Source organism: Colletotrichum costaricense (genome assembly GCF_030867565.1).
Source record: "Colletotrichum costaricense strain IMI 309622 chromosome Unknown Scaffold_12.1, whole genome shotgun sequence".
Taxonomy (NCBI): domain Eukaryota; kingdom Fungi; phylum Ascomycota; class Sordariomycetes; order Glomerellales; family Glomerellaceae; genus Colletotrichum; species Colletotrichum costaricense.
Window position 1 is genome coordinate 270,791 of NW_026848241.1, and position 27,974 is coordinate 298,764.

Genomic DNA, 27,974 nt, shown 5'->3' on the forward strand with positions numbered 1-27,974 from the left:
TCCTTAGACTTTGTCGAGACCCTGTAGTGACGTCGCCCAATCAATTACGGGAATGGCGTTGCAAGTGCTCCGTCACGTTGCACATCACCACTCCAAGTTCACACGTTGTAGCATGCAGGCAGTCTTCACTGCATATTAGCCAATGCAAGGAAAGCGAGATGAGACTGTAACAATGGTTTGAGACCTCCAAAAATCATTCATGTAGAATACTAGCAATAGCATACATAGGTGTAGGTGGTCCTTTCTCCCATGGTCATTTCAGCACACATCCCGGCTCGCAATGAGCCGCCCAAGAAATTCGGATCAAATCGTGTGGCAACACAACAGTTCTCAATCCACCATTATTGCAATCATTCTTGTGATCATCATGTGTTCCTATAAACTCAACCCCGGTTGATTCTAGACGAAGACAGAACCCTCAGGCCTGAGCTGGTCCAGTAGAAGAAAGGGCCTGCGTGGAGCTGGATGTTCTCTGGCTGGAATTGCTGTCGGCAATTGGCGGTCGCGCAATCATTCTTGCTCCAGCCGACGCGGATGTCATCAGACCACCAAACCTGAGGCTTACCATCGACTTGCAGAGTGATCAGGATGGAGCTGAGATCGGTGAAATCGACAGCTGAGAAAGGCGTAAGTGGGCAGCCGGAAGACTGGTCGCAAGCGTTGACCCAAGCTTTCTGGCTGACAGCTTCTGTCTCGGTGGCGTTGGTCGCATCCCATCTGTATCCAGTGAAAGTGAAGACACAAAGCTGGTTGGGAACCGCAGAGTCGGAGTGGCAACCTAGGTTCATGCCGAAGAAGTCAAATTGGAAGCAAGGAGAAGACGCCAGCTTTCCCATGCCGATCTGCGCAGTGTCGCCGGAGACGTCATCTGAAGAGGTGTTTGACAGAATTGGGGGCACAAACTCCACGAGACGACCACCAGAGGAGGGCAGGAAGGGCATCAGCGGAGGAGGACCAACAAGGAAGCCCTTGGAGAACCAGAACCGGTGGTAAGGGTTGAAAAGCGGGCCAGACGAGACGTCATCAAACTGAGCGGGTCAGAATCAGCAAGTGAGTGAGATTTTGAGTCAGCGGTAGCGGAGCGACTTACATCGAGAACCTGATTGCCAACCTCTGTGGTGCCGGTACAGATGGGTGTCGCAACAGGTGTCAGTGTGGGTGTGCTGGATGTTGCAGTTGTGTTGACATAACGCCTCTGAACCCCGCCAGGCTGAACAAGAGAGGTGAAGACTCCAGTGGTGAAAACTTGGACCACAGAGCTCTGAACGACGACACTCTGCCAAGTAGACACTGAAGGAGTGACGGCAGGAGAGACGGTGACAGCAGGGGCCTCGGCCGTGGATGCGGTTACGGCAGGGCCACCGACCGTGGAGACACCAGCAATGGTAGAGACTCCAAGAATGGTGGAAACGCCAATGATGGTAGAGACAACGGGAGAGCCAGTAGCACCACCAGTGACAACGCCACCAGTGACAGCGCCGCCAGTGACAGCTACGTCCGAGGCAGATGCGACAATTGTATCGACCTTTGTGACGAGAGACTCGTAAGGGAACGTGTACGTGGTGGTCTCATCGGCGACGACGTTGATGAAACTGGTGGTGAGCACAGTCGTGGACGTGGTGGACTCGGAGCTGGTGCATGAAGTCGAGGTTGCAGCGCCAGGAAGAGCATTGTCAACCGTCGATGGCGCCGGCCAGAGAGTGATGACAATAGGCGAGTTCTGAGAGCCGACGGCAGCAGTTGCAGGGTCGACAGGGACAGAGTAGCTACCAATGACTGAAGTTGGCGCGCCAGCAACAGTGGTTGGGACGCCTCCATTAGGAGCTCCTTGAGCAACAGTGACAGTGATCTGTGGTCCAGGCAGACCGCCAAAGGGGGGGACGCCAGTCTCAGCCGGATCAGTGTAGCCGCCGGGAAGGCCATTAGTATCTGTCGGGAAAACACCGCCTGCGGGAATCGTGAGTGTAATGGGGATCCCACCACCAGGAAGACCGTTGGTGTCCGTAGGGCTAACACCACCTGCGGGAACTGTGATTGTGACTGGAATGCCAGGAGTGCCAGAGCCAGGAGTGCCGGAGCCAGGAGTGCCTGAGCCGGGAACACCAGTCGAAGGATTTCCAGATGCACCAGGGATTACAGGGTCACCGTAGCCGCCGGGGATTGTAGGAGGAGTGGTATCTCCGGGGGTTGTAGGAGGCGTTGGCAACGTCAGGACAATCGTAGCAGTGGAAACAGAGACAGAGCTGGGGCCAGCAGAGCCATCATCTCCCGGGATGCTTGGAAGAATCGTGGTGTAAGTTGAGGCACCCCCGGCAGGAGACTGAGGAACTGTCAAGGTGAACACGACAATGTTGCCCGGGTCCGAAGAATCAGTAGGTTGGTTTCCATTGCCAATGGTTGGCTGAGAAGCGTACAGAGTTGTGGTGACAACAGTGGAAGGTCCTCCGGCTGAACCGCCCGCGGGATTGGCAGGGACAATCACAGTGGTGGCGCCAGCTGGGCTAGCAGGAACATAGACAGTTGTGACACCTGAGCCTCCCGTTGAGGGAGAACCGGGAGTGGGAACTGTGTAAGTCGATACAACGGTTTGGATGGAGTAGCTCAAGGAACCATCTGGACCAGGAACCATGGTGGGAACGTAGCGAGTCGTGGTACCAACAGAGCCGCTGCTGCCAGGGCTTCCAGGAGCGGGGGTTGAAGCTGCAGGGACCTCGGTGACTGGTCCAGTGCCGATTGCAGAAGGGAAAGTGACAGTGAAGCAGGTGACAAGTGTGTCGACGACAGGCGTTCCTTGACCAGAGTCAGGACGAGTCCGGTAGAGGGTGGTAGTGAAGTCTGTGACAGAGCCCCCATTGCCGTTGTCGGGGCTAGAGTGAGTGTTGGTGACGGCAGGCCCAGTGGCAGCCGGTGCAGTCAGGGTGTAAGTGAACAGCTCGCCAGACGCAGGATCGACAGCACCGTCCGTTACAGCAGAGCCAGGAACCGACCCAGTTCCGGCAGGCTGTGGGAAGGTGACTGTGAAGGTTGCAACAACCGAGTCCGCGGCCGGTGTAGCTTGACCTGGATTGGTGCCTGTCCTGTACAGCGTCGTGGTGATCACAGTGACATCCGCGGTGTTGCTGCCAGAGCCACTGGGGTCACCAGTAGCAAACGGGCAGTCGGTAGTGGCAGATTGAGAAGGGTTCCAAGGAAAGCCAGGAGGGCCAGGAAGCGTAATAGTTGTCGTTCCTTGACCACCGGGGCCGGAGTTACCAGGGGATACGGGAGAACCAGGAGAACCAGGGGAACCACCATTGGGCTCGCCAGAACCCGGGGAGTAGACAGTGGCAGTGACAATAGTGACAGGAGCGCCTGTAGCAGGGGAAGACTCCCAAGGTTTGGGCCCGGTGAACTGAGATCCTCCAGGAGGGGGATCGTAGCTGTCAATGGTGACAGTGAGAGTGGCCGGAAGACCGGGGGAACCAGTTTGGGTAGGAGACCAAGGAGAAGGGGCAGAGAACGGAACGGTTGCAGTGACAGTCTGAACGACAATCGAGGGACCAGGGTCGTTGTTGGAGTCAACCGTGATGAAGACCGTGGTGGTCGCCGCCGAGGGACATGTTGGCTGGGCATAAGTGCCAGCACTGAGATGTATTGTCAGCTTCAAACTCGAATGGGACTGGAGAGCAAGAAAAAACTTACACCATGGCCGCCATGGCAAAGAGGGAAGCCCGCATCTTGGGCAATCGGAGGTGCCGGATCTAGGTGTAGGAAGAACACGTAGAATACGTAGGGTACGCTGATCGGATTGAATACGCAAAGAACGACGCGAACAAGACAGACAATGACAACGCAGAGGGAAAAGGATTGGGGCGAAAGAGATGAGAGAGAGGATGAAGAGGAGAGGAAGAAGAGAGCAGAAATGGGGGGTCCTTGGGGGATTAAGTAGGACGGGGAAGAACAGGAGAGAATTCTGTAGAGCTGGATCGTGGGAAGGAAGTCATCGTCCTCTCTTTCCTCCTTTTAAGGTCCTGGAACCAGCTGTGGCCGATGACGCAACCCAACGTACGATGTAATTTGTAACAGAGGAAGGAAGGTGTCGGTAGCATCGCGAAGAGTAAATACTCGTCTTGCTTCACTGAGAAGGCCCCGGTTCCATGCGGTCAACATCAAAACGTGCTCTCAAAACAACCACTTGCTCTCCCATCATATATTCAAAGAGTATACGGGAAAATGTAGCCCAGCATAAGTCCTCGTGGACCCAACCGTTGCTCTGGTATGCGCACCTTCAAGTGCTCCCAGTTCCGAGGCACTGGGCTGGCTCCTTCCTGATGTTCTTCCCGGGACTTAGGCATTGTACCTTGAAGTCCAGCACGTACTCGGTCACCCATATGACATGTTGCCATGAGATTCTAGAAGGGAGAAAAGAAGGAGGTTAGGTGGGTAGGAGGCAGGAGCACGAGGCCGTTCGGCTGCCTACCTTCCTTCGACGCGGTACCTTGCGGTACAGCAACTTCGGCGAGAGAGCACCTTCCACGTCAGGCCACGAGACGGGAAGTATGGGTGGCAGATGATCACGCCATCATTTCACGGCAAGCTGGGGCCAAGGGAAGGTACGTTGGGTGCAAAATGTAAGCAGAAAGGGCTCCAGAAGTTACTTCCCAGGGCATAAAGAAAGAGTGTACGAGCTAATGATGGTGCTCATGTCTGGCGTAATGGAGGCATGCCGGAACGATAACAGATCCGAGGACTTAACCAGTGAATTAACGTATTCACTTGCCGGCCTGCTTACTTGCTCGATCGATCCCAATAAATATTCTGGTGCTCCAAATCCTTCTAGCCATGTTCCTAGACCGGATCGTCCTCGTAGGGGGGCGGGGGCGGTAGGGGCTCTCCGATGAGAGCGTCCACGGCTCGCTTCTTCTTCTCATCTTCAATCCGTGCCGCCCAGAGTCCAGCCCCAGCCGAAGTAGTCAACAAAAAGAAGAAAGACAGTACAGGGATCAGCTCCAAAATCATGGCGACCGTGCCAAACCATACGTATTCCCACGTCCTCGCCCGAATTTCGTTCTTGGCTTCCTTCTTGCTCAACCCTCGCAAGTGAAACCATCTGTAGTGCGCCAGCTTGCCCAGTCTCGTACCCGTGATGATGATGAAAGCAGGGGTGCCAACAACCGGGACAAAGTTGAGGGGCAAGAAGACTATCAGCTCGATGATCTGGATGATAGACCATGGGGTGAAGGCGGCAGGGGTCGTCGGCTTGCCGAGCATCTTGACCGCGGTGGGAGCATCGGGGAAGAGGATCCTGTGGGGAGCCACGAGGTCTGTTTGCGACTCTTTGATCAGGGTGGCCTTGGGGGAACGATTAGTACCATAAAACCGAAGAGAACACCAAAGATCAAAGACTACGACAGATTCAACTCACATCAAAGACATCTACTCGACACTCATCGACGAAGAATCCCTCAAAGAGACCCTGGATCACCACGAGACCCTCTCCGAGCACAAGGACTACCGCATTGACCCAGGCGCCCCATCCGTGGAAGATGGCCAGAAGTGCAAACTGTGGGAGGAAGGCAAATGTAAAGAGGATGAAGTAAACGAGAAATGATATGATGGATAGTGGTAGGAGGCGGCTAAGGAATAGCGGGTAGAACTCCTTGTTCCGCAAAAAGTACCAGATGCCGCGGATGGGAAACCAGGCCGCGATGCTGGCACGCTTCAGGTACCCCACCGGACGCTCGACAGGGCGTAGGAGAAGGTCGGCGCGGGATGACCACGCGGAGCGCTGCGACTCGGACATTTGTGCGATATACGGTCTTCGCTGCCCGTCGTGCTTGCGAAGATGGGAGACAACGGCAGTCAGAGTGGAAGTCGTCACGGTCGTCGGTTTTGAGTTGAGAGTGGTGTGCCCGCGATGCGACGATAACGGTGACTTTTGGCGGAGGATTGCGTTGGTGGTTGCCTCCTTCCTCTGTACGTCATTTTGAGTGACAGCGTCTTATTGGACGAATCAAACTGAGTATCCACGTAGAAGCGGGTACCTCGCTGTGCAGGGAAGTGGGGTTAGAGTCGGATCTTCCTGCCTAATACATAATATTCCGTAGGTATCCGTACCTACCCCGCGGAAAGAGCTACGAAAGCTTGAAATGCTAGGCAGGTGGCCGGCAGGCACCTTCACCGAGGGTGGTACGTGCGCCATACAGCGAGTTGAGTCGCTCTCACCGTGGCGGCGTGCTCTTGAACGAGAATATCAATTGGATCACAGCAAATGCAGTGCGCCAACGAGGTTAAATACCAAGCAAAATTTTCTCCATATGTTTCAAAGAATCCATGTCCTCCCTTGCAGCATCAAGGCTCACATATTCGACAAACCAGCCAACAGGCGGGTCAGTCCATCCAAACCATCCAATTAGCAGTGCGTGGTCACAGACTGATGTTGTTGGAAGTTAGCTCCAACAGTATGAGAATGCCACCGCTTGCATGCCAAGGACCCTTGTCGAGCTGGCCGACCGGCTTAATCTGCCATCATCTTGTGCCAGAAACCACAACTCCGGCCTTCTAACTCCGGATTTCGCCCCTTGACCAGTCAACACGCTCGCGTATACGCCAACGTGGTTACACCAGACGTGCATGCCGTCAGACGGTTCACCTTCTTCTGGAAATGTTCCGGTCCCGAGGGAATGGGATACACAGTTTAAATAGACGTGTGACCCTCGAGTTCACCCGGGACATCGTAATATAAAGACCATCCGCCCCCCCTCCACGATCCAGATATTCTGGCGACCTTGACTTGGTTCCATAAACTCGATATCGACCAGAACCAGCTTGTTTCGACATGATGTGCAGTACCTAGGTTTCTGTCTGCCATTTCCAATTTTCAAGGTGGCTTTAGCGACGTTGTTTGCTCCTCGAAAATTTGAGGAATAGCAAGCCTCAAGTTGTGCTTGCGATCTGGAGGATGGAACGGCAATTTTGCCAAGGCCTATTGTGGCCTCTTTCGCCATGATTTGGCAAATCGTCGACAGACCAGGGCTTGTGTTTGTATCCATTATGCATGGCAGATGGATTTGTCGCTAATTAAATGTTAGTTGCTTCTGGGCCTTTGCATCGTCTCCATCGAGCCTGATAGCGAACGCCGTATGGCCAGGCCTGCTTACGTTAACATGACAGGACCCAAGCGTGCATGTCCATTGGGGAGTCGTCGTTGGCGGCAATCGCCTGGAAACGTGATTGATCAAAAGATCACTTTCGTCAATGAACCAGTCGACTTTTTCCGCCTTACGCCCAGCCGAGTTTGGTTTTTGGAAGATTTGATGCCGAATTCCACTTTCGCAGTCGTAAGCCACAGGAAAACGAGTCAGCTACACCAAGCTCGGATGTCGAAAGGATCCAATTTACGGATACCCTCCAATGGCTACCGAGGCGACGGGCGCTGACCCGACCGATTACGAGGGTTCCAAGAAGCGCAGCCGTGTCAGGTACTCTTGCACCATATGTCGCGAGAAGAAGTGAGTTTGCCCATGGGCGGCCTGAACAGCCTTGGACTGCATCTGACAGCCTCGCGTGTTTCTCAGGCGCAAGTGCAACCGCGGAGATCCTTGCGACCAGTGCGAGAAGCGGGGCCTTGCGAGCTCCTGCGTGATCGTGCCATATCTGATCAGAGGAGGGCCTGGTGCGAGCTCTGAACATGCCGCCCTCCGCCATCAGACACCGCAGTCTGCCGAAATGGCGGCTTTGCAAGCCAAGCTGCACCGTCTGACCGAGGAGCTGGGCCAAATGCGGAGTCGAGAGGTCGAGATGTCTCGAAACCCGATCTCGGAATCTAGCGCGTCTAGCGTCAGCGCCAAACAATCTTCCAGCGGGACTGAAACCCCCAGCCTGATGGGAATCACGGAGCCGACGACTGCGGGCCCGATGGTGGACAGGGTGCGGTATGTGGATGCTGCCAACTGGGAAGCTATTCTCGACGACGTGAGTTTAGAAAAGCATTGAGGAGCAAAGCCATGATTGTACTGATTTCTCCCAAGATCACCAGGCTCACTACGCATTTCAAAACCAAGAAATATGTAGTATGTGACGCCGAAGAGCCTGAAGACATACCCGCCAGCAATGCTGCCTCGAAACCTACCGTGCCGTTTCTTCTTTCAGGGGCATTCCCAACGGCCAACATGACTACTCTCATGGCACTGCTGCCGCCAAGGAATATCACGACTAGGTTGATTGAACGATTTTTTGAGGGAAAAGAACCTGCTTGGTGTATGTCTTCAGAGTTCGACTGCATACGTATTTTACTGACTCGGCATCCCCCGCGTAGGTATGTTCCATGTGCCTACTTTCTGGAAAGAGGTAAGGGTTGACCGATCACACTCAACTATTGCGTAGACGCTCACGTATTCTAGTTTCATGAATTTTGGGAAGACCAAAGTCGATTCTCCTTAACTTGGCTTGCACTCTTATTCGCCATGATCAACCATGCTGCCTTCTTCTGTCTGAGGGCAGACGAAGCAGTCCCTGGCGACTTGGGGCCTGCAACTTACGTTGCCGACATTTTCCGCAGTCACTGTGCGCGGTGTCTAGCCCTAGACAACTACACGACCCCTGGGAAGTACAAGGTCGAAACGATGATGCTGTACTTTGGATCAGAGTATCTCCGACTAGCCGATGCACAGCAGAGCACGGTATGCCATGAAGGTCTCCGCTCAAAGGACGAATTCCCGCAGAACTGACGCGAAATAGGCAATCCTCATGTCCATCATCGTTCGCTTGGCAATGCATTCAGGAATGCATAGAGACCCAAGCCATTTCAAGGGCATGTCGGTCTTTGAAGGCGAGATGCGCAAGCGCCTCTGGACAATCGTAATCGAAATCGACGTGCTCATAGCCTTCCAATTCGGACTTCCCTCTAACGTGCAGTCTCAATACTTCGACACAGGTTTGATTTTTCTTCCCTATGTGGTTTCTGAAATCTAATGTACGTAGGTCTACCTCGCAACCTCCACGATAGGGATTTCGACGAGACTACAGTCAAGCTACCCCCTGAGCGTCCGATGACCGAGGTCGAGCGGACGCCAGTGATGTACACGATTGTGAAATCCAGACTTGTGGTGGTATTTAGCGATATTGTCTCGCGCATGGCAAGTCGCAGCAGTCCCGACTACGGAGAAGTCCTACGGCTGGATGAGCGGCTGGAAAGGGCCCATGAAGAAATCCCTCCTGTCTTGCGAGATCGATCATTCACTCTCTCCGTCGAAGACACTGTCGATTTGATCATGCAACGACTCTGGATAGAGCTCATGTACCTGAAAGCCCGCATCGTCCTCCACCGCCGGTACTTCACGCTTGGACGCAAGGATATCCGATTCGCGCACTCCAGATTCGCCTGCATCAATGCGGCTACCAAAATTTTGGAAATTCAGTTCAACGTCAACGAGGAGTATAAGCCTGGAGGTCGTCTATCACGCGAGCGCTGGTTCGTCTCCAGCCTGAGCACTCACGACTTTCTCCTTGCGGATATGATGCTCTGCCTGGAGTTGTCTCACCTTCTACGCCCCGAAGGTCGCAACACGACTGGGATACACATTGACAAGGAGCCTCTCCTTTCCATTCTTCAGGCGTCTAGAGATATTTGGAAGTCCAACCGGAAAGATTCCAGTGAAGCCGTTAGGGCTTTCAAGATCTTGTCTCGTATGCTTAGCTTGTCGACTGGAGACCATTACGAGAGCACTCCAGAGACCGTTAGCTCGGACGGAATGCTTGGTTCCGACATGGGACTGCGCCCGTCTTATCAACTCGCATGCAGTGGGTGCCCCCATGGACATCGTCTTCACGTACCCCTCAGCTAACCCTGAACCCGCATAGATCCCGTTATACCTGGGTACATGCCTCAGCAACCCGTGGAACCTGCATGGATGGAACAAGACGGACCTGCTCGGTGGGGATTCATGCCCACCGCGAGTTCGTCAGAGTCCATCCCCATTCCTATGACGGGAGTGGACACGGCCATGACCTTGGACTGGGTTCGTTCAATTTGTGGAAGACGACGTACGTGAATGATGCTAATAATTCTTGCAGAGTGTCTGGGATACCAAGGTCCAAGATCCAAACGTCGACACCATCGATTTGCCGTGGCTGAAGAGCTTTACAGACTCGCTCAACGGGTAGGAAGTACACGAGGTAAGGTGGGATCCTGCTCAACCAGGTTGAATGGGTGATTGTGCTACCGCTATGGTGTTATCGCCAACCCCAAACCCGACACAGGGGACGCTGCGTAATATATATTAGATGATGTACGAGAAATGAATTTAACGCAAAAAATTGATTCGAGATTTCGTCGGGTTACTAGATCTGGGTTGTTCAGATCAAGGTTTGTATCCAATTAGCTGTATGCATTAATACCTGATCATATTCAAGGTATCACTACCACTCTCATCCCGACCATCCATCATCACCACCGCCCACCTCACGTCAACGCAACACCCGACGCCGCAAACGTGGCATAAAACAGTTTCGTCTGTCCCGTGATCACCATCCTCCCGTCGCCGGCGAATTGGAAATTTGCCGCCGTGGTGCCGGTGTAGATCTTACCGATGAGCTTGCCGGACGGGTTCCAGACGTGGACGCCGTCGTTGCAGCCTGCGTAGACGTTGCCTTTGGAGTCGCAGTGGACGCCGTCCGGGAGGCGGGCGGACGTGTGGGCGAAGATTTTGCGGTTTTCGAATGTGCCGTCTTCTTTTACTTCGAAGCGGTAGCTGTGGTGGGTGTTAGATGGCGTTTCAAGCTTGGGAAGGGAGGGTGCGGTGAGGGTTCAAGAAGAGAGGAGGGAAGGAGCGGAAGAAGAGAGGGAGGGAAAACGTGAAAAGATGTGGGCGTACACTGTGGCTGGCTTTGTAAAGTTTGTGCCGAATTGGCCTTGGGAGATGCCCGTGTCTGTTACGTAGGCGTATGTGCCGTCCGGAGAGAGGGTGATGCCTGGCGTATCACAAGTCAGCCTTCTCGCAACTCAACATTTCGTCTAGGCTGAGAAACTCCGGCAGGAAACCGGAAACGTACCGTTAGGCGACACGAACTCGTCGGTAACAACGGTCAAGGCTCCGGTGGTGGGATTGAGGCGGTACACCTGGTTCGGGAGGCCCGGGGCTGGACGGAAGTTTTGCCAGTAGCCGTACTGGGTGTCTGTGAAGTAGATGTCGCCGTTGCGGCGGGAGACGACGACGTCGTTGAGGGAGTTGAATTGGCGGCCAAAGTAGTTGTTTACGAGGACTTGAGGTTGGGTGGATGGTTAGCTTTTTGAGATTTCGGAGGGAAAAGAGTTGGAGGGGAAGTCTGTTGAGGCTGGAGGGGGAGAGTAGGGGAGGTTTGGACGAACTTGTGGTGTTGTAGGGTTCCACCGGATTCATGAGGTACAGCGACGAGGGTACGCGGTCGCCTTGGCCTTCGCCGGCGAAGATGATTTGGCCTTTGTAGTTTGTTCCACCTGTTTCATGTCAGTCAGGTCATTTGATAAGGTCGGGATAGACAAGGGGGATATAGACGGTGGATGCGAGCATGGTCGTTCTTACCATTGGGATTAATGACCTGCGGGTTCGAGGGGACGGTGGTGACGGTGACCTCTGCGGTACCCAGGGACCCGTTCCGAAGAGCCTCTGCGTCGGCGAGGCGGATCTTTTGGACGATGGAGGACTTGTTTAGGCCGGTTCCTGCTGCTGGGGGTCCGGCGTTTTGGACGAAGAAGACTTCTTCTGTTGGGGGGTACCTTTGGTGGTTTTCTTAGCTGATTACTACTCATAAGTGAGGTTAAGGCAGGGGGTGAGTGAGCGAGTGAGTGAGGGTGCATATGAGTGAGTGATGGGACGGAGGGGATTTGGCATACCATACAACCGCCTCGTGAAAGATGGGATCCGTCTCTGAGGTCGCAATGAGAGTCAGTGACGGGTCGCTACCGATGATGTCGTAGAATTCCGGGTCGTAAATGTGGAATGGCTTCTCAGTGAGAGATTCATGCGTGACGCCCGGCCAGAGGAATTCCTAACACAAACACCATGTCAATGACTCGGATGCTCACTCATTGGAACTCGTCACGCATAGCAAAGCGACTTCTGGGTGACATACCGAAGAAGCATTGAATTCTAACGGAGGCGGGACGACCTCCAAGACATTGAAGCTCTTTTGGTCGATAATCTGGGCTTTCGCGGGGAGCGCTCTCTGTGCGGCTGCAACCTGGGCATGCACTCCCGAAGAGGAGAGGAGAAGACTCGCTGCGCCGGCGAAGCTGGCGGCGATGGAGAAGGAGGAGGCCATGACGGAGGTATTCTGGAGCGACGACGACCAGGTGGTTAAGGGTGGGATGGTATTGCAGGTGAGGATTGATTTATACCCCGGCGCCAAGTCCATGTTCTCTTCTCCGTCCTTGACTCTAGTCTTCACCGATGGTACGGATACTGGCGCGCAAGGTACGGATACCAATATGAGATGTACGTAAAGCGTAAAGCAAGGTAGTAGTATGAGGGGTAAAAGACGTGGTTAGCTTGCTTGCATCTTTGGGCCCTTGTTCATGTTGATCCCAGGAAGACTAGACTCCAAGAAAAGTCTGGGCAGTGGCCGCGGTGGACACCGAGAGGGCGGACTGTCCTGTTCGGCGGAGATTACCCGGGTTGTCCGAGGGAATTAACGGCAGTTGTCCTCCTCCTCCTCCTCCTCCACATTGTCCACCTTGCGATGCCTGAGTCGTACTTGAAGCATCTGTCCATATCTGACCCCGGCTCAAAGACCGCAGGATGCATGCTATCCTGGGATGGCACACGGATTCTCGAGTAAGATGGCAGATGAGAAACAAAACGTCGAAGTGAAGGATGCAACCACTGCACGGTAAAGAACCCGGGGTGCGATGCGGGGTGCGGGGAAGAGACAGCGAAAGCCAGAAGCTACAAAAGCCGGGCGGGAAACGGACCTGGGCTGGCCTGGCTTCGATGATCTACTGCTCTTTGATATTACTACCATGCCATCCATGATCCGGTACTTCAAAAAACGGAGATGACGCCAGAGCTCCAGTCATTGATGATGGATGCGAGACTTGGCAGGGGAGGGGAGGGGATATCCGTGGACATGAAGGTCCGGGCGAGAGTCCATTCCCGAGCTCCGGCTCGGAGGCCGCTTCGGTTCCCAATGATCTTTAATTGACTCACCGGCAGTCGTGATCAGTAGTCTATTTGGATCTAAGTAGGTGATTAAGGACGACTGTTTAAGCTTAAAATGGCTACAGCTCACGATGTTTCCTAGAGCGCAATCAATCGGAGACTACACTTTGAGCAGCCTGGCGGTAGCCCCAAGTTTGTTTCCTTGTCCCCCATTGAGTTTGGCTTTGGGGGGCTCTGGGGGGTGGGTGTGGCCGGAGACCCCTGTTTGCATGATGGAACGAACCCATGAGTCGGAAAAGAGTTTACGTCGTTGCGATGTGTGTCCGTCGCGCGGGTAGAAGACCGGAAAAGCGGGTAGAACGGGAAGGATACTTGTCAATCATCATTCCATGAAGCATGCAGAAAGAAGGTTGAATCCTCTGGAGGAAGTTCCCCTCACGAACCATGGGTGTGGGTGGTTGGAAAGATACTTGAGTCAACTAACTCCTGATGCTCAAGAAGCAATGCCGGGTAGTTGATGAGAGGAAATAACGCGGTGATATACCATGTTACGTTCGCTGGCCACACCCAAAACTCTTCCGATTGCATGACATACGCCACAGACGTGAAAAAACAAAGAGGCAAAAGGGAGTTATCGTGACGAGAGCCATGAAGCCCAATACCAAAAAGCAACGAGTGACAACTGTGAGATTCGAACTCACGCCTCTTTCGAGACCAGAATGCGCCCCGCTTACAGGGAAGTTACCATTTGTTGGGAAACTTGAGTCTGGCGCCTTAGACCGCTCGGCCAAGTTGCCGTGTGATTCGTCTGACGGACGGCTACGCCAGAGGCCTCAAGGCCCGTCTGCAGGGGGATCGTCAGCGTTTTTCCGTCGTGATGACAGCTTGGCCGTGGTACCAGCATGATGGGAATGTCTTTTGTCAGTTCTCATCTCTCTGATCGTAGTTCAACAGGTTATTCAGGATCTTGGGTTCTTGGCTGGATGTTTCTTTGCCGGGGTTGGTTGAAATCTGCAGCATTTGCAAGTCTTTGGTCTGACCCATGTGTGGGTCTCTGTGACTCGGATAGCTTCTTCAGAAAGTAGCTCCCAAATATTCTAGAAGGTATTCGCAGCTCATGCCCAGACTCAGCATGCCGGTGTCAGGTACCACCGCATTTTGTTTGACCACGATTCCTCTATTCCTGTTTTCTTGGACTGGACGACTCCTGTTTCCCTAATGAAGACACAAGCCCGCAAATCAAGGCATGGTAGTGGTTCAAGCCTGAACCCCGTTTGATGCTTCTCTTCCACCGAAAGGCCGTAAATCTATTCCCAAGTCTATCATCATATCAAACAAATCAAAGACAGCCCATCTTGAGATTCATAAAAGCAAATCCTTCAGGTCTCAAATCCCCAAGTCTAGCAGTCAGGCACACTAACAGGGATATTAAACGGCACGCTCGTCGCCAAACCACTCAAACTCGTCTCCTTGAACTCATTCCGCATCCCCTTGGCCGTCAACCTCATCGCCCGAATCGCATCGTCAAGCCTGACCTTCTGCGTCCCCGTCTCACTGCTCAACGCCAAATTCGCGCTCGAAATCGCCTTGATCGCGCCCAGCGCATTCCGCTCGATACACGGCGCCTGCACCAGTCCGCCGATGGGGTCGCACGTCAGACCGAGGTTATGCTCGATGCCAATCTCGGCCGCCTGCTCGATGGCCTCGGGGCTGGCGCCCATGCACGCGGCAAAGGCGCCCGCCGCCATGGAGCACGCGACGCCTACTTCGGCCATGCACCCGCCCTCGGCGGCAGAGATTGTGGCGCCGCGCTTGTAGAGCATGCCGATGGCTGCGGCGGTGAGGAGGAAGGTTGGGATGTCGCGCTCCGGGTCGTCGGAGATGAATTCGATGGTGTATTTGAGGACGGCGGGGATGATGCCCGCTGCGCCGTTTGTGGGGGCCGTGACGATGCGCCCTCCGGCCGCGTTTGTTTCGTTAACGGCGATGGCGTAGACTGTGAGGTAGTCCATGGTGGGAAAGGTTGTGCGGCGGGAGGGAGAGGGGGTGATGGGGTGGTCTAGGGAGCCCAGGATCCGCGGCGGTTGGCGGCGGCCTACGCTGAAGCCGGGGACGTTGGATTTGTTGATTGTTGCCGGGGTCGATGCGGAGGAGAAGCCGGGGAGGGAGGCCTTCTCGCCGGTGGCCTTGTCCAAGGGGTTGGGGGAGGTGTGGCCGGCGGTGGAGTAGAGGCCTCGGGTTAGCCTCCGGTAGAGGGCGGGGGCGCGGCGATGGAGTTTGAGGGAGCCGGGGAGCTTGGTGTCGAGCGGTGCCTGGACGCTCTCGAGGATGCTCGTGTCCATGACCTGCCAGATCTTGAAGAGCTTGTGGTAGATCTCCTCGTCCGTGTACCCGTGGCTCTTTTCGTTCTCGTACACGAGCTGGGCGATGGTGAGGTTGTGCTTGCGGCAGAGCGCGAGCAAGCTGGTTGCGTCGCGGAAGGGGTACCGGGGGCCAGACGGCTCGCCGGTAGAGCTCTCGGATCCTTCATGTTCATCGACGCCGTTTCCGGTTGTCGAAGCGACGGGGGAGAGTACGTCTCCTTGAGCGCCCTCGAGCAGCATCGGGTCTTCCTTTGCTTCGTCCAGGGGCTTGACCTCGGCACCCGTCCGACGGTCTCCCGCGGCATCGGAGCGGCGAATCTCCTTGTAAAACATGTTTTCCGCCAAATCGGCCGGATGTCTCCCGGCAGTCTCGCCGTCCGGACTTTCTACCTGCGTCATGGATGAGGACGATGCCGGCGATGCGTCCGGGTTGATAGACAGCGCACCGTTGACGACGAACCCTCCGCCGACGCTAAACATGTCGTTGGTCGCCAAGACGTAGCCCTCGTCATCAAATACTGTAAACCGCATGCCGTTGCTGTGCATGGGCAACTTACGACCCCATTCCCAGACGAAGTCCCGCTCATAGTCAAACGCGACCTCCTTGCCCTTGCCATCCGAGAGACCTTGGCCCAAGAAGAGTTTCTTGCTCGCCTTGATCTCGGTGAAGCGCTCCGGCACGTACGCCGTGTCGACGGTCTCCACATCGGCGCTCTCAAGGCCGAGAAGCAGGGCCGAGGGCGTCATGTGGCCTTCGCCCGTGAGCGCCAGACTGCCGTAGATGGAGACGCGGATCTTGTTGACCTTGTGCAGGAGGTTCGCTTCTGCTAGGTCGGCGACGAAGATGTTGCCGGCGCGCATGGGGCCTACGGTATGAGACGACGAAGGGCCGATGCCAATGGAGAACAGATCAAACGTCGAGATCACGGCGTGCTCGTGGTCCGCCTCGCTGTAGCTTCCCGCATCTTCCTCATCTTCCGCTGCAGATCCGGATGCGGATTCATTGCGGCGCTGGGCTGTAGTTCCGAATAGCCTCGTTGATTGAAGACCTGTGAATACTGTTGCTGCTGCTGCTGCTGCTGGGCCTCTTCCAGTGTGTCGGATCTGGTGCCGAGTTGTCGGGTTGTTGGCCGAGAGAGTGGTGTAGTTGGGGCCGGCGAGCCGCGTTGAAGCGCGTCGAGCCGATGACGATGCCCCACGCAGCTGGGCGAGCCGCTGGATAGGACGGCTGCTCATGGCTGTTGCTGGAACGGAGCAACGCCGGTCAGTTGAATGACTATGTGAGTGCTGAACTTTCGCAACGTCGACTGAGTAGTAGGAGAAGAAGTTTTCAACTTTTGATGATGGGTAATTTGTAAACTTTGCGTTTGACAAGGCGGTCTAGGGGTTGCCCTGAGAAAGAGATAAGAGCCCAGAGCACAGATACAAAAGAATGCTGGCGGTGCTGTCGGTGCTGCCGCTCATCATCCCTGGCAGCCGGATCCCGATGGTCTGGGGTAAGACACACAAACAGATGGTCGCATTGACCAATCATTCGCCGTAGATTTGTAAACTCCACCTCGGGGCATCAGGGTAACGTAATGGTTTGGTGATGTTCTTGTCTGCTCGTGGAAAACCTTGTTGTCTCTCTCGCTGAAACTGCCGACATTGTCGTTCATCGCAAGATGCGCACAAGTGAGAGGGTTGCATCGGTAGGTAGGTATTCTCAAGGAGTTGTTGGTTGGATGAGAGGAAACTTCATGCAATAAGCACCCGTATTCAGGACCAGTGCAATGTCATAAGCCACGTTAAGCCTGTTCGGGGAGGTCCCTCACCAAAGGATCGGAGGAGGGGTGTTGGTGGTGGTGGTGGTCAACGCTCTTGATGCCACGCAACATCTCACCTCAGATTCGGGTAGTTTCACCTTGTTGCGATATTGCTCACTGCATCTTATTCCTGAGTATTTCAGCCTCATGAATCGTCTCATTCTGCAATCGCATGCAATGGCTGAACCGGAAAATGATGGCGGGGATACTCACTTACCCGAGATTCAGACCACAGACGTGCATGAGTCTCAAACGGCCGCTACCAAATCCGCACCTCATCCACAACCACAATCAGTCTTCTTCTCATCTCTCCCCCTCGAGATTCGCCAAAACATTTACAGCCACTTATGGCAAGCCGCCGGATCAATCCAGCATGTGTATAAATCCAGTGCATCCGCTCTAGCGCCCTTATCTCACTGCCCGTGCATCGCCGACCTGGACGCCGAAGATATCCGTGAAGACGAGCTGTCCCGCGTGCTCAACACGCCGGCTGCGGACCCAGCGACTTTGCAAGATGGCGTGGGACCCGGTTCCGAGGAAGAACGCGAGGCGATTCAAAATTGGCGTTTCCGTATTGTTTCGTCGTGGTGTAATCACTGGAAGTGTGAGGAGGAGCCGCCTATTCTCCGGGAACTCCAGCAACTCTCACTCGGAGACGGTGATGAGGGGGAGAAGACGGGTGAGACCTCCAAGGATAAACGCCGTCAGATTCTAGTGAAGGAGTTCAGCCCGTTCCTTGCAACTCTTCTCACCTGCAAACGTATGCGCGAAGAAGCCATCGACTCCATCTACAACGACACAACCTTCTCCCTCATCAACACAGAAGCCCTCACACGCTTCCTCGACACCACACCCACCGCGTTCCTAGCCCGCATCAAAAAGCTCCATTTCACATGGCGAGCCCCGATCGAGACATACATGGACCGGGAAGCAGACGAAGTCATCGCCGAGAGAACCAAATGGGTCGACACGTGGACAGCCGCCGCCGACAAACTCCCGCGCCTCCAGGAGCTCCGGATCTGGGCGTATCCGTACTACGCGCGCTACCCCACCCCCTTTGAGGAGTGGTTCGAGCCGCTGCACCTGTTTGGGCGGCTCAAGATGCCGCCGTCGCGGTTCCATGTCTCGTTGCGCTGGTTCCAGAATAGTCTGCCGGAGATGGATACGGGACCGTTGGACTTTTTGGAGGCGGCGCCGTTTGGGTATGAGATGGTGCCGCCGTGTCAGGAGAATCCACTGCATTTTCACTGGCGGAGGTTGATTGGGTTGGGGCCAGATGAGCCGCGGGTGCCGGTTACGAGGAGGCAGAGGAAGAGGAGGTATGTCGGGAGGGCTTTGTAGGAATCTTGGGGATATGCTTTGAGTTTTTAACGCAGCATAGCCAGTTTTCTGAAATTATGGCTCTCGAGATGTCATATTCATGTTTTTCATTTGAGAAACACACTGGTAGCAGGGCAAGTAACACCTTTCGTGCGTTCTTCCAGATCTGACTTGGAGTTTGCTTAAAGGGACTCAAAGAGGGTTGTTTGATCGAAGTCACTCAGCGTATTCAGACATCGTGACGGTCAACCTGTGTGGAAAGATGCATCGCGAAATTAACCCGTCCAGTATTAAAGCTTGATCTCCAATATGGCAGAAAGCAGTAAGCCATGCGTATGCGTGGATGGTGGCAACATTCACTATAAGGTCCAAGAGAAGCATGGTCAACATGCATTCGGAACGCAGATCTAATAGAATAAGAACAGGCTATGATGACTTTGAGTATCTACACGTAACAAGAAACGCTCAAAAGAAAACCGCTAAAAACAACAAGGCTTATTACATGCTCAAAGATCAACGCTCGGCATCGCAGAGTGCGTTGCGTAAATGTTCTCCTCCCGACAGGTAGTTCGTTGCTCAACGTCCCCGGTACCAGTTTCCTCGGCCAGAGCCATGACACGAAGCAGATTCTGGGCAAGACTTGTGAGAGTAGTGGTGAACTCCTCCAAGACATCCCAAATTTCGACACTACCACACGACTCAATCTCGCCGAGACCCTTCTTGCAAGCGTTGACAACCTCATGGATCTTGTTGATGGGCTCCTGGTGTAGCCTCTGGATCAGACTCTCGCTCTCATCAAGCAAAGAATCAGAGCCATTGGCGCCAGCGGCTTGCATATAGCGTTTGCAACCGTCCTTTAGGTCGGAAAAGGCCTTTCTCAATAGCGTTTGCGTCTTGGCTACGGTTTCCTTCAACTCTGAGGCGTCTCCGGTCGCGTCACTTGCAACAACATCTGATAGGATGGCCATCACGCCATCCAGACCATCGGCGAATACGAGCAAGGCATCCTCGTACACATAAACGGGCACAGATCCGCGGCTCGCGTCAAAGGCCGTGTTGTTGGTGAGGGCGTTTTGCATCCTCACCAGCGCATCCGTCAGTTTCGCGGCCGTGATCTGAAGCGTACTGAGGTCTCTGGGACATTTGGCTGGAGGTAGACGCCCAATGGCGTACTGCTCCAGATAGCCCCTGATTTCCTGAGCGTGTGGCCCGCCGTGCGTCTCGGCGAAGCGCACATCTGCGATGGTGCCCGCTGACTCGAGGAGAGTCTTTGGCCCGCCTGGATGAATGGTGAGGAAGGGCGTCAGGTCGTAGACTGTGCCGTCGATGGCGGCCCAGCTTGAGGTGATTGAGTTGTGGGCTGCAAGCTGGGAGGGGGTGATGATGGGTAGGGAGGAGGTGGTGGTGGTAGTGGAAGAAGATGGTGCATGGGGCTTGGATGGCTTCTTCACGGCGGTAAAGAGATCCTGGTGGATTCTGTCCCAGTGCGCGGGAGGTGATGGGACATTTGTGTAGTTGTTGGCGTCGAAAGAGTTTACACCTTGGTCTTCTTGCTGCGGTTGGCCTAGCTCGAGACTGCTCGTCACCGAGGCTCCAAAGTCGGAGCTGCCACAGACGAAGACGTGGCCGCCCTCATCCTTGACGAGATTGTTGATGGAATCCCGGTGCTCCACTAAGTGGCGCGTCAGGTGTCGTTCTCCATCGGGAAGCTGAGTCCTAATTCCACCGCGGATCCTGAAGTGGTGTGTCTCCTGACTGAGGGCCAGGGTGATAGTCAACGGCAAGATCCTGGTGAGATGCTCCAGGCTGTCGAGTGAGCAGGGGACATGGCGGCGTGTTTTGGCTGCGATTATGAGGAGCAGCTCGCCCACGTCACCGGTGCTATCCCGACGCTGCTGAGCCCATGTCGCCCGCTCGTGAAGGAAGCCTACTAAGGGGCCGATACCGCTACCCTGGCTGATCAAGACCAAAGGCACAGAAGGGTTGTGTGGCTGGCGGAAACGCAGACTGGGCCATGGGCGAAGACGCAGATGCGTGCCTTGAGCTGCGTTGCTCAAAAATGAGGAGACGAGGCCCTCGGGTGAGTGTTGACTGACTGTCAGAGTGATGGTAATACCGCCTTCTCCAGTAGAGTCTTTCGCCACACGAGCGATGGAGTAGAATCTCGGCTCAGCTTCATCGTCATCACTATCTTCGACGCTCTCATATGATGGCACGTCATGATCTTCTGGAGGGGTAGAAGCCCTCAACCGTCGTTGATACGCAGAAGTCCGATTGAGCTTTCTCCTCTTCCTCGGCGGCCAGACCTGAACTCGATCGCCTGCCTCGAGCGGCAACTTGGCATCCAGCTTTACTTCCACCACCGTGCTGCCCTCGTACACCGTCTGCGACTGAATGCGCGCATCCTGCCACAGAGGCCGGCCGCCAAGTCGCGACGCCATGCCAGCCTTCATCTGCATGCTGAGCATAGCCTCCGGCCGCATATTTGGCTTTCCTTTTCCTTTCTCTGCTGACGACGAGCCGGAATGCTTGCACTGATCGGTGCTCTTGACGCCACTGCTCGTCGAGTGACGCCCCGTATTCAGCGACACGCCCGTGACGCCAATGGCCTTGACGCGGTGCCGCTCGAGGAACCAGACGTACATCTGCAGAAGCCCGTCCCACGCCGCCTCGAGATGGCGGTATTGCGACTGCTCTTCTGAAGACACACCCTGCGGAGCGCGAGCAGTACACGCAGCGACGTAGTCTCTCACGCTCGCGGCTCTGTCGCCAAGCGCTTCCAGAAAGGCGCGGATATTGGCCGGTAGTGTGGCCTTGCGATCGCTCTGCATCTTGGTCAAGTCGCCCTTGACGTCCTGGCGGCCGATGAAGATGTCGAGCGCGTGGAAGAGCGGCGTGTCAGCACCGCTGTTGCCCAGTTCGCCGGGCGTCACGGCACGGCCCATTGCTGGGTACGTCTTGATCCAGACGACAGGGTCAAAGGTTGCCGCGTCACGGAGGGTCATGGCCTCGAAGACGCTGGCGCATTGAACAATGGTAGCCGCCAGGCTTCCGAGGCAGTGCGTGACTTGGTCTGGCTGGTCGGCTAGCACACCGCTCTGCGCGAAGGCCATGGCTGAGAGGGCGGGTGCGAAGATACCCTCCATTGTGCCTTGAAGACCTGAGGACAAACGCTCCTCTGGGAGGCCAAAGTAGGCGCTGCTTAGGTTGAAAGCAGCGTTCCCCATGGCGTTGTTGAGGACGTCGTCGGCGGGCACCTGTGGCAAGTTAGCTTCTCTAGTTCTTAAAGATATCACTCCGTGAACTTACCCGTCCTGTCAGCTTCCTCCCCAATGCCATGCAAACTCTCTCCCATGGATCGAGAACATGGCGCGGCACTTGTAATCGTCCTTCACACTCCTTGCTCTTACCCTGCTCCTCGCCAAACATGTAAGCGTGGGCCAGCGCGCTCAAAACTAGTGCCGCTCGCGCCAAATGACGCTGTTCCAAGTCATCCCACGCGTCTCTACCATCTACATTTGCGCGCTCGCGTAGGGCGTCAACAGCATGACGCACTCGTTGTGCTCGAAGTAAGCGCGGCAAGTTTCCATGAACCACCTCCCACGCCTTCAAGGACGCAGGCAAGCGTTGGACCTGGCCCAAGCTCCTTGAAGAATTACGAATACTAGGGTTGATGACGTTGGTTGGGGGCATTGCTTGACATCCAAGGAAGCCCCTGGTGCTGGTGAAGCACCCATCGAGGCCCGTGCCGAAACGGAGTGTTCGTGTTCGTGTCTCCGTCCCCGCCTCCGCTCCGAAGGCCTCGGGGTCCCGGAACTTGAATTCTGTCGACGATGACGTACGCCCGGCCAGCGCCGTTGCCAGGGAGGCCTGGGCGAGGAGGAAGCTGGCCTTGGAGATGGGACAGTCGATTAATGTTGCGTACGAGTCGCTTGTGGCGTGTTGTTGTTTTTTGGCCGGAGTTTCCGGCGGCGTAATGATGCCTCCAGCTGAGAATGCTTGGGGTACGTTGAGAGAGATGGAAGAATTTTTGTGCTTGATTACATCTTGTTGTGATTTGTTCTGAAAAGAAATTTGTAAAGGTGAAGTGGGAGCCGAGAGTGGCGTTGAAGGTCTTTGATAGACAGACATGTCAAATGACTTGATGAAAGAAGTATTAATGAACAAAATAATAGGTAAGTAGTGTTATTACAACAAAGATGAAGAGAAAGGCGAATTCACTGGTTCCAGATCAGTGATCACCAAGTGTGAGGCAAAATACGTGGACTTCGTTATTCATTAAGCATGTAATTCAAAGTTGTTGATTCTGTCGATCCTCCTGAATGATCAGAATAGGCAAGTGAGTAAATATATGTAAATACATGCCGAGAGCCCCGCGATAGAAAGAGAGAGAGAGAGAGATTCTCCCTCGATCTTGTAACGTATTGCCTATTCCGGGCAACAGCGCTTGGAAGCTTGTGGCATACAATCCATGGCCTCAACTCGGAAATAACCTCAAAGGTATCTTCACAACCTGGCTCTAATTCCGAAAGTATTTCGTATTCAGATGATATCTCCCTCCGCCTCCACATACCGAACCGGCGTTTATCCAAGAGACGGCATTTCGTAGTAATGACCCAGACCCAAGCAAGGCAGACATACGGCATGATGGATCGGCAGTGCAAAGCAGAACATTTTGTTGTTCGGCAGTGCCCCGACGGTGTGGTTGACAACCGTCCGATCATGCCAGCTATACTAGCCATTTTGGGTAGCGAGGACGATTACACACCGTGCACGACCGGGCATTCGGTACCTGATTAGGTCAAATATGGTTCTCTAGAAATACGAATACACGCTCGTCCAAGCGCAGGATGACGGGGCATCTTGGGCTTTGGCGCAACCTTTTCGCCAACATTAAAGATGATAGAGTTTGAACCTAGGAAAATTATTCTCCTGCGATAATGTCCGATTCCGTCATATGGGAAATTATGCGAGAAAGCTTCTAGCCGTTCAAAGCTCTCCCTGCTCTCTTGATCGACTTCGGAAGTTCAGAAGAACCTAGCTACTTGCCAGCGGAACTCATACCGAACCTCCCCGTCCAGCTCTGAGATACAAACTGTCGGCCCTTCAGGCACACGGCTACGTCAAAACGCCTCTGCCCTGCCCTGCCCCTTGCTTCGGGTCCCTCGGACGTTGCGAATGCGAAAATAACGACACCCAGTACACTTTCGGCTTCGGGGTTGAGTCTGTCGATTATATGAGTTGCCCGTTGGGGAAATCCTTTTTGGGATACTCGCTTTCCACCTTGCTGTGGTCTTAGTAACAACCTAGGCCATATCAGCTTCAGTTGTCGTTTTCACCCCTCATTGTTGAAGAGTCTGGACTCGGACAGTGACGACAACCTCTCTCGAGTCTTGATTATTTCTCCTCAGATCGGTCCTCTATTCCGGAGATTCGGAGAAAAGCTACTACTACTTGTACGATCCGGAACGAAGGATAGTCAAAAAGCAAAGAAAGTAAAAAAAAGTTGATCCAGCACGTCCCTCGGAACTTCGGTCTCGAACTCCCCGCTCACTAACAACTCGAGCTCATCATGTTCCTCGACATCATCCCCTTCACCGCTCACCTGATCAACCTGCCATCCCTCGAGAGACTCCTCTGGACTTTCGGCCCGGCCATTCTCGGACTTTTCGTCCTACGTACCATCTACTACCTGACTCTTCATCCCCTGGCGGGATACCCGGGCCCCTTACTCGCGCGCATCACTACCATCCCATGGCTCTGGCACCGCGCCAACGGTACCAACCACAGCTGGCCTCTGCTCCTCCACAAACAGTACGGCCACGTTGTGCGCATCGGCCCGAATGAGCTGAGCTACAGCCATCCTGATGCCTGGCACGACATCTACGCCAAGGCGGGCGGAGGTGGCGATATGCCAAAGGACTATGTCGGACTGGGGCCGGACATGGCGGCGCCCGAGAAGGGCATCGTGCGGGCCGAGAACGATGCCGACCATCAGCGACAGCGACGTCTATTCTCGCACGCCTTTTCCGATCGTGCCGTGCTCAAGCAGGAGAGTCTCGTACAGGGCCATGTGCGCAACTTGATGGGCAAGCTGGCCGATGAGAACGCGGAGCCTGCTTTAGCTTCTGCTTCTTCTGCCCATGCTGATGGCCGTGTCGACCTCATGACATGGTTGAGCTACCTCGCCTTTGACATTATGGGCGACCTCATGTACGGCGAGCCGCTTGGCATGCTCGAGAGCGACCAGTCGGCGCGCCAGTGGGTTCGCGACACGTACTCAACCATCAAGACAGTCACGCTCGGCATGACTATGATGGGCTGGCACTCACCTCTAGGGCCATTGCTTCTGAAGCTCATCTGGGGCGGTAGCGGCGAGCGCCGCGCCCGACACAACCGCTTCTCAACGGACCGTGTCGACAAGCGCCTGGACCGCGGTGACGACTCTGGCAGCGACATCTGGTCCATGATTATGCAGAACAGCGGCAGCGACAAGAAGCCAGGCATCTCGCGCGCTGAGATGTACTCCAACGCTGCGACTTTCATGATTGGCGGCACTGAGACCACCACAGCCGCCACCTCGGCCCTGACTTATCTGCTTCTCACACACCCGTCTAAGATGGCCACGTTGCGCGCGGAGCTTGATGCCGTCGTTGAGGATCCGCAGGAGGACTTGACTTTTACTCGATTGCGGAAGCTGCCCTACCTCAACGCGTGTATCGAGGAGGCCATGCGGGTGTACCCGCCTGCGCCGACGCCGATGCCGCGGATGGTCCCTCCCGGAGGCCGTATGGTCTGCGGCCGCCATGTTCCAGCGGGTACGCGCGTGGACATCCCACTATATGCGATTGCGCATCATCCGGATAACTTTGTTGATCCCGAGGAGTTCGTGCCTGAGCGATGGTTGGAGGGCAGCGACCGGCCGGCGAAATATGCTGCTGATCGGAGGGATTGTGTCAAGGTATTTTCAGCGGGGCCGCGAGACTGTATTGGCAAGAAGTGAGTTCCATCCTCTTCTCTGATTTCTTTCCTCATCCCAGTTTCCAGATTGAAGCCGTTGACTAATCTTGCGCACAGCCTTGCGTACCCCGAGATGAGGCTTATTATTGCTAGTCTACTGTACAGATTTGACCTTGAACTGGCTGACCCTAATTTTGACTGGTTAGACCAAAAGAGCTATGGCATTTGGGATAAGCACCCTCTTTGGGTCAAGTTGGTGCCGCGCAAACATGAACAGGCCTTGTAAGACTCAATTTCATCTATGAGACGTTATTATTATTGAATGCTCTAAATCGTCTTAATTCTGTACTTGAAATAGTTTGTGATATGAAATGAACCGTTCATTTGCTTTCTATTCTGGACACATATTGTGTTGTGACCAACTCGCATGCTCCACTGTTCAGTCTACCACACGTGTTTGAATGATGTCTTATTTAACGTTCTCCGGGTCTTGGGGTAAAATCAAATGGCTTCAGAAAGGAACTATGTCATCATTGTACGATAAAGGTTGACTATATTCCTCTACAAAGTCGCCTAATGAAGCTCAATCCCAAAACCTTGGCCCGAAATAGGCGCTAAACCCCACGCCCTTGCCAGAAGAGGAAATCGAAGCCATGGTATGAAGGCCAGTCTCTCTATTCTTGCCGCTATTTAGGTTGAAGAGAAACATGAGTCAGTACTAAAGCTCATACGCTCATTAAACGCGTCGACGAAGGGACAAGGGATGACACTTACAAGGCGTCTCGAACAGCAGCTCCAAAGTCGTACTTCCCCGACATCATCCCCTGCGTCTGAAGGATTCGCTCGTAGCGCTTAACGATTCCGGCCTCGTCACGGGAGTACTGCCAGATGGGCACATACATCTTGACCTGCGGGACCGCCTTGCCTGGCACAAGTTCAAAGGCGAAGCAGAGCCCGCAGTACTTGCTATTCGGATCACTGAGCGGCTTCTCCAGAGTTTCCATGTCGGCTGGGGCAATATCCTCCATTTCCATCAGTAAAGGCCAAACTTGTGGGAGGAAGTCGGCCGAGGAAGCAGGAAGGCGGCCGCCTAGTGTGAAGACGTCACGGGCTGAGGCAAGTGAGTTGGCGTGTGTGTGTACGTAGACCTTAAAGCGAGGCTTCTTGAAGAGCGCCACGCAGTCGATGGCGAGAAAGTAGATGTTGATATTGTCCTCGCCTTGCGAGACGAGGAAAGTTTTGAGTAATTCCCACGCAGCCAACATCGCTTCATCACCCGCGGCAAGGCGTGTCGCGACGGAGTCGGTGATGTCCACCAGCGACCGGTTCGTTGCGAGGACTTTGAGTTGCGGGAAAAGGTACGCTTTCATGCTGATGGTCGTGTTCTCCTCAGACTCGAGGTCGAATCCAGCATAACAAATTTGTCGGGGCAGCGCACCACCAGGCTTCATTCTGATCAAGCCCGCCTCCTCCTCCGTAGTAAGAAAGACAGAATCAAGGAAGGCATCCAACCACGTGCGATCGGCGTTGCAAGCAGATGCCAGACCCGCCAGCTTCTGACGCAGTCCTCTCTGCCCTAGGGGGTCACCGCCCGCGGCCCCAGGGCTGGGATCCACGAGCGGCTGCACCGTGAACCGCACCTTGGCCTCTCTGTGAGATGAGAACGCGACGCTTGCTTCATAAGGAGACTGATTGTGAGTAAGGATGTAGTTCGCTTTGTCAGGAGCAGCAGGCGGCTGCTTCAGGCGGGGGACCACGGCCTCGCGCACAAAGGCGAGATGGGCGTCTTGGATGTGGGCTGGGTAGGAGCCCGTCCAGCTTAGGAGCGAGGAAAGGGTATTGTGGAGGGTGGGGAGCCATGAGGAGACAAGAGGACCTCCTTTCGAAATGGAAGTATAACTGGAGGAGGGAGCGTCAAATTCGTTGTAGATGTTTCGCTTGGCAGTACCAATAGCTTGATAGGCCATCTTTGTGTGATATTTTTCCTCTTGAGGCTATTGAGGGCAAAAATTGATATCCTCACTCTGTTTTTGGCGTTGATTCGTAATAACGTTGACTTTTTCCGCTTTGGTGATTATTTCTGGCTTCTGGCTGCCTCGAGTCACCAAAGCTCCTACGTTGGAATTTACTTGAGTCACTGTTTGTTGGGCCTGTATGTGTCGAATGCTTAAGTTGACAATAGGTTGCCTTTTTAGGAATCTCAATCAGTCGTTACAGTTGAGATAAACCAACGCTCTACTGAAGCTAGGTCAATTTCGGAAAGCGAATGCGAAAGCGTACGGTTTAAGGGTACGGCCGAACTCATTACTGATCAAGGTGTGTTTGGGTTCCTGAGGTTAAGGGGCAAGGGCCTGGTCTAGACATGGAATTCAGAACTGGATGATGGGCATCTCGATATGACGTGATTTGTG

General features: G+C 54.5%; 9 protein-coding genes across 9 annotated transcripts; 3 read left to right on the forward strand and 6 right to left on the reverse strand.

Annotated features, from left to right (window-relative positions):
* Nucleotides 1-383: 383 nt before the first annotated feature.
* Nucleotides 384-3,716, reverse strand: CCOS01_11049 (uncharacterized protein; the record flags this gene model as incomplete). The annotated part of the gene is made up of 3 exons (XM_060459202.1): nucleotides 384-1,028; nucleotides 1,091-3,623; nucleotides 3,682-3,716. 3 exons carry the CDS (start codon nucleotides 3,714-3,716, stop codon nucleotides 384-386), a joined length of 3,213 nt encoding a protein of 1,070 aa, XP_060309934.1.
* Nucleotides 3,717-4,827: 1,111 nt separating this feature from the next.
* Nucleotides 4,828-6,181, reverse strand: CCOS01_11050 (uncharacterized protein; the record flags this gene model as incomplete). The annotated part of the gene is made up of 3 exons (XM_060459203.1): nucleotides 4,828-5,331; nucleotides 5,405-5,953; nucleotides 6,101-6,181. The coding sequence occupies 3 exons, from the start codon at nucleotides 6,179-6,181 to the stop codon at nucleotides 4,828-4,830; spliced, it is 1,134 nt and encodes a 377-aa protein (XP_060309935.1).
* A 1,211-nt stretch (nucleotides 6,182-7,392) lies between these two features.
* CCOS01_11051 (fungal specific transcription factor domain-containing protein) lies at nucleotides 7,393-10,143 on the forward strand (the record flags this gene model as incomplete). Its single annotated transcript, XM_060459204.1, has 9 exons — nucleotides 7,393-7,490; nucleotides 7,557-7,953; nucleotides 8,010-8,238; nucleotides 8,297-8,328; nucleotides 8,382-8,660; nucleotides 8,719-8,914; nucleotides 8,962-9,780; nucleotides 9,841-9,998; nucleotides 10,054-10,143. The coding sequence occupies 9 exons, from the start codon at nucleotides 7,393-7,395 to the stop codon at nucleotides 10,141-10,143; spliced, it is 2,298 nt and encodes a 765-aa protein (XP_060309936.1).
* Nucleotides 10,144-10,441: 298 nt separating this feature from the next.
* CCOS01_11052 (D-lactonohydrolase) lies at nucleotides 10,442-12,372 on the reverse strand (the record flags this gene model as incomplete). Its single annotated transcript, XM_060459205.1, has 7 exons — nucleotides 10,442-10,730; nucleotides 10,854-10,950; nucleotides 11,032-11,241; nucleotides 11,348-11,455; nucleotides 11,541-11,734; nucleotides 11,852-12,006; nucleotides 12,091-12,372. The coding sequence occupies 7 exons, from the start codon at nucleotides 12,370-12,372 to the stop codon at nucleotides 10,442-10,444; spliced, it is 1,335 nt and encodes a 444-aa protein (XP_060309937.1).
* Nucleotides 12,373-14,515: 2,143 nt separating this feature from the next.
* On the reverse strand, nucleotides 14,516-16,714 carry CCOS01_11053 (L-serine ammonia-lyase; the record flags this gene model as incomplete). Its single annotated transcript, XM_060459206.1, has 1 exon — nucleotides 14,516-16,714. The coding sequence occupies one exon, from the start codon at nucleotides 16,712-16,714 to the stop codon at nucleotides 14,516-14,518; it is 2,199 nt and encodes a 732-aa protein (XP_060309938.1).
* Nucleotides 16,715-17,460: 746 nt separating this feature from the next.
* Nucleotides 17,461-18,624, forward strand: CCOS01_11054 (uncharacterized protein; the record flags this gene model as incomplete). Its single annotated transcript, XM_060459207.1, has 1 exon — nucleotides 17,461-18,624. The coding sequence occupies one exon, from the start codon at nucleotides 17,461-17,463 to the stop codon at nucleotides 18,622-18,624; it is 1,164 nt and encodes a 387-aa protein (XP_060309939.1).
* Nucleotides 18,625-19,109: 485 nt separating this feature from the next.
* On the reverse strand, nucleotides 19,110-22,734 carry CCOS01_11055 (cytochrome b5-like Heme/Steroid binding domain-containing protein; the record flags this gene model as incomplete). The annotated part of the gene is made up of 2 exons (XM_060459208.1): nucleotides 19,110-21,860; nucleotides 21,913-22,734. The coding sequence occupies 2 exons, from the start codon at nucleotides 22,732-22,734 to the stop codon at nucleotides 19,110-19,112; spliced, it is 3,573 nt and encodes a 1,190-aa protein (XP_060309940.1).
* Nucleotides 22,735-24,175: 1,441 nt separating this feature from the next.
* CCOS01_11056 (cytochrome P450) lies at nucleotides 24,176-25,849 on the forward strand (the record flags this gene model as incomplete). The annotated part of the gene is made up of 2 exons (XM_060459209.1): nucleotides 24,176-25,602; nucleotides 25,681-25,849. 2 exons carry the CDS (start codon nucleotides 24,176-24,178, stop codon nucleotides 25,847-25,849), a joined length of 1,596 nt encoding a protein of 531 aa, XP_060309941.1.
* Nucleotides 25,850-26,146: 297 nt separating this feature from the next.
* Nucleotides 26,147-27,530, reverse strand: CCOS01_11057 (aromatic prenyltransferase; the record flags this gene model as incomplete). The annotated part of the gene is made up of 2 exons (XM_060459210.1): nucleotides 26,147-26,249; nucleotides 26,338-27,530. 2 exons carry the CDS (start codon nucleotides 27,528-27,530, stop codon nucleotides 26,147-26,149), a joined length of 1,296 nt encoding a protein of 431 aa, XP_060309942.1.
* Between the last annotated feature and the right edge of the window lie 444 nt (nucleotides 27,531-27,974).